The sequence below is a fragment of the Quercus robur genome, chromosome 10 (genome assembly GCF_932294415.1).
Source record: "Quercus robur chromosome 10, dhQueRobu3.1, whole genome shotgun sequence".
In the NCBI taxonomy this organism is placed as follows: domain Eukaryota; kingdom Viridiplantae; phylum Streptophyta; class Magnoliopsida; order Fagales; family Fagaceae; genus Quercus; species Quercus robur.
The window spans coordinates 3,025,374-3,038,229 of NC_065543.1; the positions used below are offsets into that span (position 1 = coordinate 3,025,374).

Below are 12,856 nucleotides of genomic sequence, written 5' to 3' on the forward strand. Positions count from 1 at the left end.
GTGCCATTTGCGATCAAGTGAGGAGCGTGCGACTCATTGGTGGTATTGTTTTCAGTATCATCACCACCGATTACCCAAGTCTTTAAGCGGCCCTCCCGCCGCGAAAGCTTCAGTCTTACATCAGGACTGTTGCTAAGTTTTAAATTAATGAGAGAATGAAATACTTCTCCTAAATCTGGAATTGATTTCAGATTCGGATAGTGCTCAATCTTCAAATATTGAAGAGATGCACAAAATTGTAGCCCATTGGGTAGTTCATCAATACCACACTCTTTTATCTCCAAGTGTCGAATAGCTGAAAGGACACCTAAACAACCGACAGCCATCTACTACCAAATTCTGAAGGGAAACGCAGGTGTGCAATGAGTCTGGAAAATCTCTAAGTTTATTACACCCTCTAATAATCAACTCCTCAAGGCAAGGAAACACCAACAACACCTCACTTGTGCTTGTCAACTCCTCTGCATCCTTCCACTCTTCTAAGCTAGTCATTCTCTCCAATTTGAGTATTCTCAATGCCAGAAATAATGTAGTATTTCTGTAACTCCCATAACTGTAACTGTAAAACTTACTTCCTATACTTCTTACGTTCACCATATAATCTATTTCAAGAACCCTAAGACAGGGTAAATGCCCCAGGGTGGGAACTTCTTCACATTCCAAACACGAATTCAATTCGATATGAATTAGATTGTGAAATAGCAACAAATCATTAACCCAAGATGGGAATTTCGTTCCTCTATACCATTCGATTGTTAAGCTTTTGAAATTTGGGTGAGGATGGAGGCCTTCCAACACCTTTTCATCTTCATCATACGTGTCCAATTCTCTATAAGAACAACTCCAAAATAAACCCAACTTGAATATTTCCTTTTCTTTTAATTTTGCACTTTGGCTTCTTCCTCATCTTCCACCGCCTCTAAATTGTATATCTCTATTTCTCCTCTGAGATTCTTTAAGGGTCCCATTTCTTTAATCCTATAACCTTCATCTCCCCCCACGTCAAAAAATTTCAATGTTTGAAGGCAAGTCAACCGTCCCATATTTTTGAGTAGACTATGTCTGTGCCATTTATTTATCCCACAAAAATTATTAATACTAATATGTCTCAAGTTAATCAATTGCTTAGGTCTTCCGGAAGCTTCATGAACTCAGGGCATTCTTCGATTCTTAAAGTCTGCAAATTGTGGAGTTTGGTAATGGATTTTGGTAATTCTGTAATTTCAGTGTGCAAGATGTGAAGAAGCCTTAAATGTATCAACTGCTCAATTGAATTTGGCAACCCAATTATACTATGCCCAGATAATTTTAAAACACGTAAGCATTTAAAATTTGATAACATGTCATCAAAGTCTAGATTTTCTAAAATTAATGTGCGCATTTTTTTGAAACTATCTCCACTAAATGAAGTTCTTGGTGTTGTCGCCATGAGATCGGACAAATAAAGGTTGCACTTCACTAACATTATCCACATAATCTCCCTCCAAAATTAGAATTTCAGATTTTGAAATTGAAATGGCAAAATCATGCACCAAATTATGCATTTTGCAACTAATAATATCACCACAGGCATTCTCTCTAGCATTTTGGAAAAAGGAAGTAGCCAACAAAATATTGAAATACGTGTTACCAATATCTTCCATCATCGTATTACCTTCTTTAGATGGTTCAAGGAACCCTTCAGCCATCCAATGCTGAATTACTTCGTCCTTTTTCATGATATAATCTTTAGGGAAAATTGCACAGTATGTGAAACATCATTTAAAGGATGGTGTTTGAAGATGATCATAGCCTAACTTTAATATGTGAAATGCTCCATTATTTTTATCGTCCAGTAAATCCCAATTTTTATTATTTTGAATCAACAGCCATTCACCTTTATCATGTACAAAGTACATTATTCTCCCTAGAAATTCTGTGGCCCATGGAACCCTTTTACATTTTTTAACAATCTCCTTTCCAATTTTCTCCAAATCTAGAGCTAAAAGTCTTTCATTTGCAAATGCTCTTTTCTTGAATATGAGCCAACATTCATATTCTGCTAATTCATATTGAGTAAAAGTCTCTGTGATTTCTATCACTCTATCACAATAGGTTGCTTTAACAATGTTATTTCCAACATTTTGATTAACTTTTGAATCATCAAGGAAGGAGTCTATCTCCATGTTAAAGCTAATCTCAAGGATCAAATTCTCAAACTCCACTCGAAATTCATAACTAGCAATGTCACCTTTAAGTCCGTTTAATGATTTGTAGATAATCTTAATTTCGTTTGCCATATTGATAATGTCATTAGAGGGTGAAGAGTAGTTTAGTACCTTTTTGCTAAAGAATGTTATAGCCAAACTCGTCTAGCACATCATCCATGTCATAAGCAACACCTCTAAGCTCTGCTAACCAACTCCTCAAAAACTCATCACTTGCTTGTCTTTTCTCAACATCATTTAACACAAGTTGAATTTTGGTTAACAAGCTAAAAAGGTCTGTTAGCCCTTCCTTGAAACCCAACTCAAAACTAATATGTTGCTCTATAACAATTGATCTCAACTTGGCTAGAAGTCCCTCCACAAAAACACCAAGTAAAATTTCAGCTATGTATTCTGCCTTTCTCTGCATAAGCGACAATAGTATGAAAATGTTTGTGGAGTGTAGAGTACCATTCTATTAAAAAAAAAACAAGGTGGGTCCTGATATATTTATATATTGGAAATATGGAAACTTATATTACGATTTTCACCTTCTTTATTTTTATACAATAATTAATAGTTTTTTTTTCTTTCGAAGTTTTATAATAACTAGTCTAAAACATATGTGATACATAGAAATATATAATTATTTTTAAATGTGGTATAATATATAACTTATTATCTAAATTTTATTGTAGACAATTTATTCTTCCAAAAAATAACACAAACTCTAAAAGTAATTTATATTTCTCTATCTTTACAAATATGTAATTTTATCATTTATGATGTTTTTGATTGATATTATTTTTTTAGGTTCTCCATATTTTTCTAACTATTGTTATTATGCATTATATTTTCCTAATTTCTTTTTGTATAACTAAAATTTTTAAGTTTAAAATATATTATTCAAATATATTATTCTCTTAAGAAGATTGTCATGATAATCAAAACTAATCATATAGTTACAATGAATATTACTCAAATAATTGATAGCAATATAGTACTCCCAACCCAAGCCTTTTTTTTTCCTATTTTTAGGTAAGTACACCAAAATGGATTAAAGTGGACCATTATGGACTGAACTGGAATGAATTGGACCAAATTGGACTGTAATAGATTGGACTACAATGGACCGAATGCTGAATCGTGATTAGTAAACATAACTCAAAAAATTAATAATAATAAAGTGATGTAAAACCATCATCTGTGATAAGTAATGTATTCCAATGTGATGGAAGTGGTTTGTTTTAAAAGTAGTATCAATCATATTTGTTATCACATTAATATTTTTAACTGAATTATTATGCATGTACTTGTGATTCTATGTGCCTGTTGAAAGTTTTATTCAAATTAAATTCGGTACTATGTACACCATAAAAAAAAAAAAAAATTAGAAAAACCACTTACATGTAATATTTTATACAAAAATAAAAAGAAATGGGGATTTGGGGGGGGGGGGGGGGGAGAGAGAGAATTTGTTAGGAGCTTTATTATCTCTATCTCTATCTTTTGACGTTGATGAAAATAACATATGGTTCTCTAAGTAGGAGCAGAATTGGACCCAACATTGAAGGTTATCAAAAAAAAAAAAAAAAAAGGGCGGAATTGGACCCTTCAATTTAGCCTTGAATACTGCATTAGTATATGGACATGTATACAGTGGTGGAATGAGATTTTTTTTTTTTTTCAGGTGAGTTTAAACTAAAAATAAATAAATGGTGTCTCCACCCAAGATGTTGTATTACATGTATTTTCTATTATAAGTTACATTTAGGTTCAAGAATGTGTAAAGTGATGGTCATATCATGATTGATAAGTTATAATTAGTTTTGAGATTGAGTAAAGGCATAATGTATTAATGCATACATTAATATTTATATACTTATTTTTTGAAGAAATGATGGAAACAAAATGAAGACTTGGCCGCCGACGTGGTTCAACAAAAAACATAACAGTAATAAGTGCTACACTTCAACTTTTAGATATTGTATAGATTAGTATTGAATACAAATCTTTTCTCCCATTTTTTGTGTTCCACATCTTCCACCAACCCCGCCCCCCTCCCTTCCCCCCTTAAATTTCATAAACAAACACACTTATCCCCTCTTCCCTATGTTATAACTATCAAATTATATAAATAAATAAAATAATAATAATGCTAAGAATTTTGTAGTTTACTGACATTACACTTCTCCAATGGAAGAGAACATGAGTTCAAACTCCCCTTCCCTGCTTGTTGCAAGGAAAAAAATTCACTTAATAATATAGAAATTTATTATAATGTTTTACTTGATTCAAACAATTAAAATCAATACTGAAAATGTTATCACAAGTTCACTGCTAAGATTATGATGAAATATAATCTAAATATAAAATATTTACAACTTTACTCACCTTTTCAAACACTCCGCTTAACTTGTCATCCTTTGATATTGAAGTTGAGCTGATTTCCCTCTCCTTATCCTTGTTTGAAGTTGATGCACCCTTACGTTTTTTGTTAGGTTCACCAATTGTTAGAGAAGCTTCCTCTTGGACCTCTTTAGGCACTTTTGCACAAATATTAATATCGTGACCTTTAGCTCCAGCCAAGTGATATTTAATCCTTGTAACACCTCCAGCAAAAATACTTTCAGAATACTTACATTTGAAACGACCATTATTTTGTTTTTCAACATGCTCCCAAAATCGATCTTTCTTTCGAAACATATTTCTTTTCCCTTACAACAAATATATAAAGAGTTTAATATTAGAATATAAAAAAATTGATAGTTAAAATGGATCTGTAGAGTAATAAAATTAATTTAAATAATATAGATCTAGAGAATCATAAAAATAAGCTTGTTGTATTTCTTTAAAAATATTATATAATTATTTTATGTCTATCAAAATCACCTTCAAGTAGTTTTTTGGCTAAGCCCTCTAATGGCTAGATAAGCTTGGAATTCGTGTATTTTCAGGAACCCTTCTACAAATAGCAATATCACGATCAATAAATCTAATCCTTGAAACACTTCCATCAAACTTTTCATCTTATTTTGTTTACTGTGTTAATAAACTATATATAATATTTAGCCAAGAAAATATAAAATCCATAGCATGAAAGACATGTCAGAGTGCACTTACTCTATTAGTTCACAAACAGGTAGATGCCGCAAATGGACACCAAGAGAAAGAGAAGAGGTAAAGCCTGAGAAAAATAGAATGAAGATAAAAAAGTAATCGTATAGCCATTTATTATAACGTGTTTTATATCACTCGCCGAAGGAAGATGATTTTGGATTCGATGTGTACATGACAACTTAGAGAAATGTCATAGACGTTGAACTTAACATGTTTTACAGTGCATGCCTTTCTGTTTTGGATTCTAAGGTAAATTTGGTTCCTATGTTGTTGGAAATTTTAGAAGAGTTCCAACTAATAATTACTATGTCAAATTAGCGTAATATTTCCAAATTAAGACTCTTGTTACCAAAATGGGAATTACAGCACAAACATATATAACAGATGTTTACTTCTATGGGTCAAAACACTGGAAGCATTAATCACAGGCCCTTTTTATATACAACATTGTTTCAAAAAGCCTCATTAGATTCTCTTCTTCATTTTTTTTTTTTTATTTAATTTTTTATTAAAGGAATGAGATTCTTGGTTTTTCCCCCAACCAACTCATCAATCACCACCCGGAATGAGTTTATATTACTTTAACCATCTTGAAGGTTTTTTTTTTTTTTTTTTTTTTTTTGTTATTAGTTTTCCTTCATTTTTTATGAATTATTTATGCAATTCTTTTTTATTTATATCATAATTAGTAGATTACTATTTCTTTAAATGTCAAATTTCATTTGAAAAAGAATAAGAATTCTTTTTTATTTTATCGAAGATTGTTAAAGGTTTAAACCAAGCCCAAAAAAAAAAAGTTGAAAAAAAAGAACTAAAAGTTATAATTTTTTTTTTTTTTTAAAGAAGTTAAAAAGAACGTTATTATTAACTTTTGAGAGCAATAACTTAAAAGAAAATCACAAATTCATGTAATAATTTATTCTTTTTCACATAAATTTGTGTACAAATAAGAATTATAAGAGTGGTCAAAATTTTAATATTTTCTTGAATTTGACTATAATGTTTCAAGTATATATATTCACATTAGTTGTTAAATTATTGCAACTTGATCATTCTATGAGTATATTAACCAAAATTTCAGAATTGACTCAAGTTTTATATGAGATATGTCAAGTTCCTAAAATTCCTTTCATGAGAGAAGTGGAAATTTTCTTTAAAAGAAAAAAACAAAATGAATTATTCATGCATAACACATTCAGTAAAGTAAAACCCTCAAACAAATAAATACAATATGAAAGACATGTCAGGTGTAAATATGTAGATGCAGTCAATGGACGTCAGCAGCAGATCAGATCAGATCACGTGAATAAAGTGTAGCTGTGATGTGTAGGTCAAACAAAACTTTTTAATTTTCGCAGCTTCTCATTAGGTTGGGCCCAACAGTCCCCATCCCAGATATTTCAAGTCAAACAAAATCCCTAAGTTGGGCCGAAATTCTCCATGATTGCCTCTTAAGCCCAGCAAAGGGGAAAATAAAGCAGAAAACTTTTTTTTTGGATAATGCAAAAGTGATGGCCCAAATTTTTTTGTTAGATTTTTTTTTTTTTTTTTTTTTTGGATAGCCCAAATTTTTTGGTTAGTTTTTTTTTTTTTTTTTTTTTGGATAAAACACCCGTTCAATACTTTCATTAACTTGAAATAAGATTACACTGGATTACATTAGCTTGAATCTGATCAACAATATTGGGCAAAGTATCTTCTACCCAAATATTACAACCATTCAAAAATTTGGCTTGCCTAGCCAAGATGTGAGCAGCTTTGTTGCCACCCCTTCGAACATGGGACATCTCCCATGCATTGAAAACCTTTAGCCTCTCCCTAATTTCATCCACAACCAACCTGATGGAGCTCGGAGGAATGCTCTGTTTCCCTAGCGAATGAACCACCAACTGTGCATTGCTTTCAATGATAATATCCTTTAGGCCAAGATCCCCAGCAAACACCACACCTTCCTCAATAGCCACAGTCTCAACTTCCAAAACTCCCAAGGGCAATTCAAACTTTTTACTCATAGCCCCCATGATCTCGCCCCTCTCATTTCTTATAACTACTCCAACATCATAGCACCTTATCTCATCAAAAATTGCTCTATCTATAATCACTTTGTACTAGTTTAGGAGGTCTCTATAATGCCGTATCAGTTGTAGGGGTGGTTTATTGAGTCTGTATTGCTGGCTGGGTTTCTTTCATATAAGCCATGGCTTCCCTCATTACCACTTCGTGGTTTTTCCCTTGGCCCCCATATCTCACCTAGTTCCTATTATTCCACAGACACCACACCGTGATTGTGAACAGCTCCCAATTAAAGCCCATGCCCCTTTCTTTAATCTCCCACATGATGTCAATAAAGTCCCTAGGTGGCTCTTGGAAGAAAGGAAATTTTAATCTTGTATCACTCCACATTGCCTCCGCTATGTTGCAGCTCCATAACGCATGTCCCAAGGATTCAGCATTCCCACACATATCACACTTCTCATTCACATCAATTCCCCGAGCCTTTAGACGTAGTTTAGTGGGAAGGATGTTTTTACAAGCTCTCCACAGCAGGTGCTTGATCTTACTTGGGCAATTTAGTCGTCATACGATCTTCCAAATAGACTTCATCCCCGAGTTGTCCGAGCTGCTACCCTCCTCTCCCCTACTTGACTCTTCTTTCAAGACCTTTTGTACCACCTTATATCCGCTTTTCACTGAAAATCTACCATTTGTAGTCCATGCCCACACAATTAAGTCTTCGGGAAGTCTGCCACTAATGGGGATGCTCAACACCATCTCGGCATCATGAGGAAGAAAAAGGTTTTTTACCTTCACCACGTCCCAAGCCCTTTTGTCAATATCCAGCAAGCTCAACACTTTTTCCATACCTGTGTGCACACCAATCGAGCTTGACACTTTGAAAGACTTCGGGGAAGGGATCCATCTATCCTTCCATATATGGACACTTTCTCCATTTCCTATGCACCATTTAGAGCCTCTATCAACCACCTTTCTAGCTACCAACAAGCTTTTCCACACGTACGAGGGCCTTCTACCCAATTCAGCCTCGTTGAAGCTACCATTTCGGACATATTTCGCTTTGAATACTTTATGAACCAGTGAGTTTGGGCTTTGTAGCAGTCTCCACTATTATTAGGCAAGAAGCGCTAGATTAAACACTTTTAGGTCTCTAAACCCCATACCCCCTTCCTCCATTGGGGTGCATAACTTTTCCCAAGAAACCCAAGCCACTTTCCTCTCCCTATTATTTTGGCCCCACCGGAAATTGCTCATCATTGAGTTTAGCTCTTTACACAACGTGTTCAGAATTTTGAAAACACTCATCGTATACGTTGGCGTTGCTTGAGCTACTACCTTTATTAGTATTTCCCTCCCTACATAAGAAAGAAGCTTACCCTTCCAACCGGCAATTTTCCTCCCAACTTGGTCTTTGATGTAGTTAAAAGCTTTTCTTTTCCCTTTCCCCACAAGCGGTGGCAGCCTTAGGTACTATTCATGGTGCTAAATCACTCTTGCCCCCAACTTCTTCTTCACATAATCTTTGACCTCCCCACTTGTATTCTTGCTAAAAAATAAGGATATTTTTTCCCTATTGAGTTTTTGCCCCGAATCCCCTTCGTAATCTTCAAGTACCTTTAGTACCCTATCACATTCTTCCCTTGTGGCTCTACAAAATACGATGCTATCATTGGCAAAAAGCAAATGGGATATTCTTGGAGCTCCTTGACAAATAGCAATCCCCCTTAGCTACCCCTCTCCTTCCTCCTTTTCAACATAGCTGATAGGCCTTCAGCACACAAAAGGAACAAATAAGAAGAAATTGGGTCCCTTGGGCGCAAACCCCTTAATGGAACTATTCTCCCTTTTGGCTCACCATTGATCAACATCGAGTAGAAGACCGAAGTGACGCACATCATCATTAGGGAAATCCACCTTTCATGAAAACCCATCTTTCTCATCATTGCCTCCAAGTATACCCATTCAACCCTATCATAGACCTTGCTCATATCAAGCTTTATTACCATTAATGCCTCCTTTCCCTTCTTTCTTTGGTCAATGTAGTGCATAGTTTTGAAGGCTACTAGCACATTGTCTGTGATGAGCCTACCCGGGACAAAAGCGCTCTAAGAATCATCTATCACCGCTACAAGAACTCTTTTCAGTCTATTTGCAAGGACCTTAGAGATTAATTTGTATACAACATTGCATAAACTTATTGGCCTATACTCTGTGATTTTTTGGGGGGATTTCACCTTTGGGATGAGGCATATATGTGTTTCATTTAGCCCACTAGTCATTATGCCTGAATTGAGAGAAGTGAGCACACACTTGACAACCTCGGGTCCAACAATATCCCAATAGTGTTTAAAGAAAATCGGGGACATACTATCCAGTCCGGGAGCTTTTGTGGGGTGCATTTGCTTAAGGGCAAACCATACTTCCTCAGCTTTAAAATCCTTGAGCAACTCCTCATTCATATCCAGTGATACACGATTTGTTATTGAGTTCAGGCTGGCCTTAAAACTGATAGGCTAGTTTGACTTGTAAATGTCTTCAAAGTAGTTCAAGATCGTGCTTTCAATACCTTCCTTACCTTCCACCCAAACACCATCTGAGTTTTGCAGCCCCATAATCCAGATTTTTCTACGCCTTTGACTCGTCGTGGCTTGGAAAAATTTTGTGTTTCTATCTCCCCATTTCAGCCAAAGTGCCCTGGACCTTTAATTTCACATAATTTCTTCTCTGACCTGAATCTCATTAATTTCCTTTCTAACCTTCTATATCTCATCTGCTTTCCCATGTAAACTATCCCACAATTCTTATTGTTGGAGTCTTTTCTTTTTTTTTTTCAGCACCTTGTTTACATTACCAAACTCCTTCCAATTCCACTTCAGCAAATGATCTTGGCATCGCATAATTCTCTCTATAATGCCACTTTCTGCCTTAGCCCAACCTGGTTCCCATGCCACTTCTACAATCTCTCTGCATCTCTCATCCCTTGTCCACATGGCTTCAAAGAAAAAACATTTTCTTCCTCACTTCTGAGTTTGTTTGTGCTTGAGAGTGAGCATTAACAAACAATGGTCCGATATAGACATCGCCACATGCCTTACTCTCGCCTCAAGAAAAAGATTCATCCATTCTTCCGTCGCCACCATACGGTTAAGCTAGATCTTTGTCATCTACTCACCCCCCTACCATTGCACTAGGTGAAGTTTTGCCGAGTGAAGCCTAAATCAATAAGCTCACATCTATTCAGACACTCCCTAAACTCCTCCATCTGCTTAGCATCCTTATCTAACCACCCTATTTTCTCATCTAAGTGTGTGATTTCATTGAAATCACCAAACACAACCCATGGCATAGAATATTGATGTTTGAGAAGTTCCAACAATTGCCAAGAAATAAAACGTTTACCTGTGTCAGGGTGCTTGTAAAAACCCATGGCTCTCCATGGGGTTGATGCCGATCTCCCGTGGACCTCCACATCTATATGGGAGTTTGAATAGCTCCTAAACCTGATATCTGAGCCTTCCTTCCACATCATAGCCAAACCTCCGCTTCTTCCATCTCTAGGTACTGTGATACCCTACGTATACTCCAATTTGTTTCGAATTTCCTTCATTCTGCTCTCCCCTGTTTTCGTTTCTGCTAGGAAGATCAGAAATGGGTCATGTGATCTCACCTCATCGGCGCGTGTCTGAACCGCCAGAGCCGACCCAAGGCCCCGGCAGGTCCATGCCAAGATTGTCATGAGGCTTGGCAGTGCTATGCCGCAACAACTGCCTCTCCGCCAACCATTTGGGTGTTAACATCTTCTGTTAGACTGGTACCTTTCCTTGCCTTTCTACATTTTTGTTCCAGCGTGTTTGGGTTTAATTCACTGAGTGGAGTTGGGCCCTCAAGTATAGAAACTTTGAGGTTTTTTATTTTAGCTTTTTTCTCCTTTTTTACTTCACGAGCTAGCCTCTTCCAATGTCTGCTATTTGGGCCAATTTTGTCTGCAGTCCAGCCTTTTTCTCCATCGTAAGACATAGCCAAAGGGTCCATTTCAGCATCCAAACATAATGGGCTTAGTGGTCCACCAATCATACTTAGGCCCGACTCCAATATATATTTCCCATCTTCCCCCATCACGTGGTCTTCACTTTTTTCTCCCTGTGTACTCTCTGCGTTTTTTGTCTGGGTGTTTGGTTGGTCCGATGCCTTTCTTTCTATTCCCATCTTCTTTCCATCTTGCTTTTCAATCAATCCGTTGACCCTCCCATTTTCGTGTAAGCTTTCTATTACTCTACCCAAATCTCCATTCTTTACATTTGTCTGTGTCAGAGTGCGCTACTCATTTCATGACAGCCCCACCTCAAGATCTCCACCAGACTCCACTAACGCTCCAGAAGACCCAAACACTGTCGATCTCCTTCCCGAATCACCTCCGGCCCTCCACTGGCCTGAGCCGGAGTCCGATGCTCTCCCCATCCCAGCCTTGGGTGTCTCATACAGGTATCTTCTCCTTATTTCACCCCTCATCCATGCTCCATACTGTAGATCTTCATTTTCAGCCTAATTGGTGCACTCATCTTGATTAGTACAATCTTTGAGTGCGTGGCTAAAAAGGCCACACCGGTAACAAAAATTTGGGAGTCTCTCATACTTAAAATTTACCCACCTACTTTCTCCACCCCCAACGATGATCTTTTTACGCCAGACGAGTCTCTTGGTCACATCCAAGTGTACCCTCACCCTTAAACATCTTCCACATTGAACCCCTGAGTCCTGAACGTCAACCTCCAACACCTCACCCAGCGTTGGCCCGATGGCCAATCCAATTCCCTTTGTTCTGCAATTTAGAGGGAGATTGAAGATCTGAACCCAGAAAGGTGCCCACTTGATTTCTATTTCCTTTGGGGTTAGCTTTCCATCGAAATCTTGAATCAAAACCAGCTGCTTATCATAACTCCATGGACACATGTCCATTACCTTCTTTTTATCCCTACTATCCCCAAATTCCACTAGGAATAGGTCCTCCTCAACCTCAAAAATTTGCATGCTCTTGTTTGGCTTCCACAGCATTCTCAAGTTTTTCCTTAATGCGTCCATGCTTATACTTTTGTGAGCCATAATCTTCATCACCACACAGATTTTGCCTACCTCCTTTGCCGCTCTTGTGCTGTTCACATCAAGCTCGATACCTTCATCCTCCTCCTCCGTGAAGGAAAGTTTACTCCACAACACCTCAAGCTCCTCTGCCATGATAATGTTGGCTAGCACACTCACTGAAACCCAACAGGAACTCCTCTCAAAAGGGTAGGACTACCTATAAGCCCTCACTAAATGGGGGGCACACACACTCTTGCAAGTTACTGCAAGACGCCACTGCTACTACACGCACTTAGGCATGAGAGCACTTGGTTAAACCAATGCATCTTGTTCATGAACAAATATTGGTACAACTTAAACCATTTCTAAAATAGACTTTTTGAATAATGATGAAAGCCATTAGAAATATTTTAGATAAATCTTAATCTACTATCAAGATAACATTTATACACACA

The 12,856-nt window shown here is 36.7% G+C and overlaps 1 protein-coding gene across 1 annotated transcript; it reads right to left on the reverse strand.

Annotated features, from left to right (window-relative positions):
- Nucleotides 1-1,428: 1,428 nt before the first annotated feature.
- Nucleotides 1,429-4,897, reverse strand: LOC126703189 (uncharacterized). The gene is made up of 2 exons (XM_050402139.1): nucleotides 4,581-4,897; nucleotides 1,429-2,610 (listed from the first exon to the last, which is right to left on the reverse strand). The coding sequence occupies exons 1-2, from the start codon at nucleotides 4,890-4,892 to the stop codon at nucleotides 2,326-2,328; spliced, it is 597 nt and encodes a 198-aa protein (XP_050258096.1). The 5' UTR covers nucleotides 4,893-4,897; the 3' UTR covers nucleotides 1,429-2,325.
- Between the last annotated feature and the right edge of the window lie 7,959 nt (nucleotides 4,898-12,856).

Coding starts and splice junctions, on each gene's coding strand:
- LOC126703189 (XM_050402139.1), bottom strand. CDS start 4,892: ATGTTTCGAAAGAAAGATCGATTTTGGGAGCATGTTGAAAAACAAAAT. Junction 2,611..4,580: donor TAAGCGGAGTGTTTGAAAAG/GTGAGTAAAGTT, acceptor TCGCTTATGCAG/AGAAAGGCAGAATACATAGC.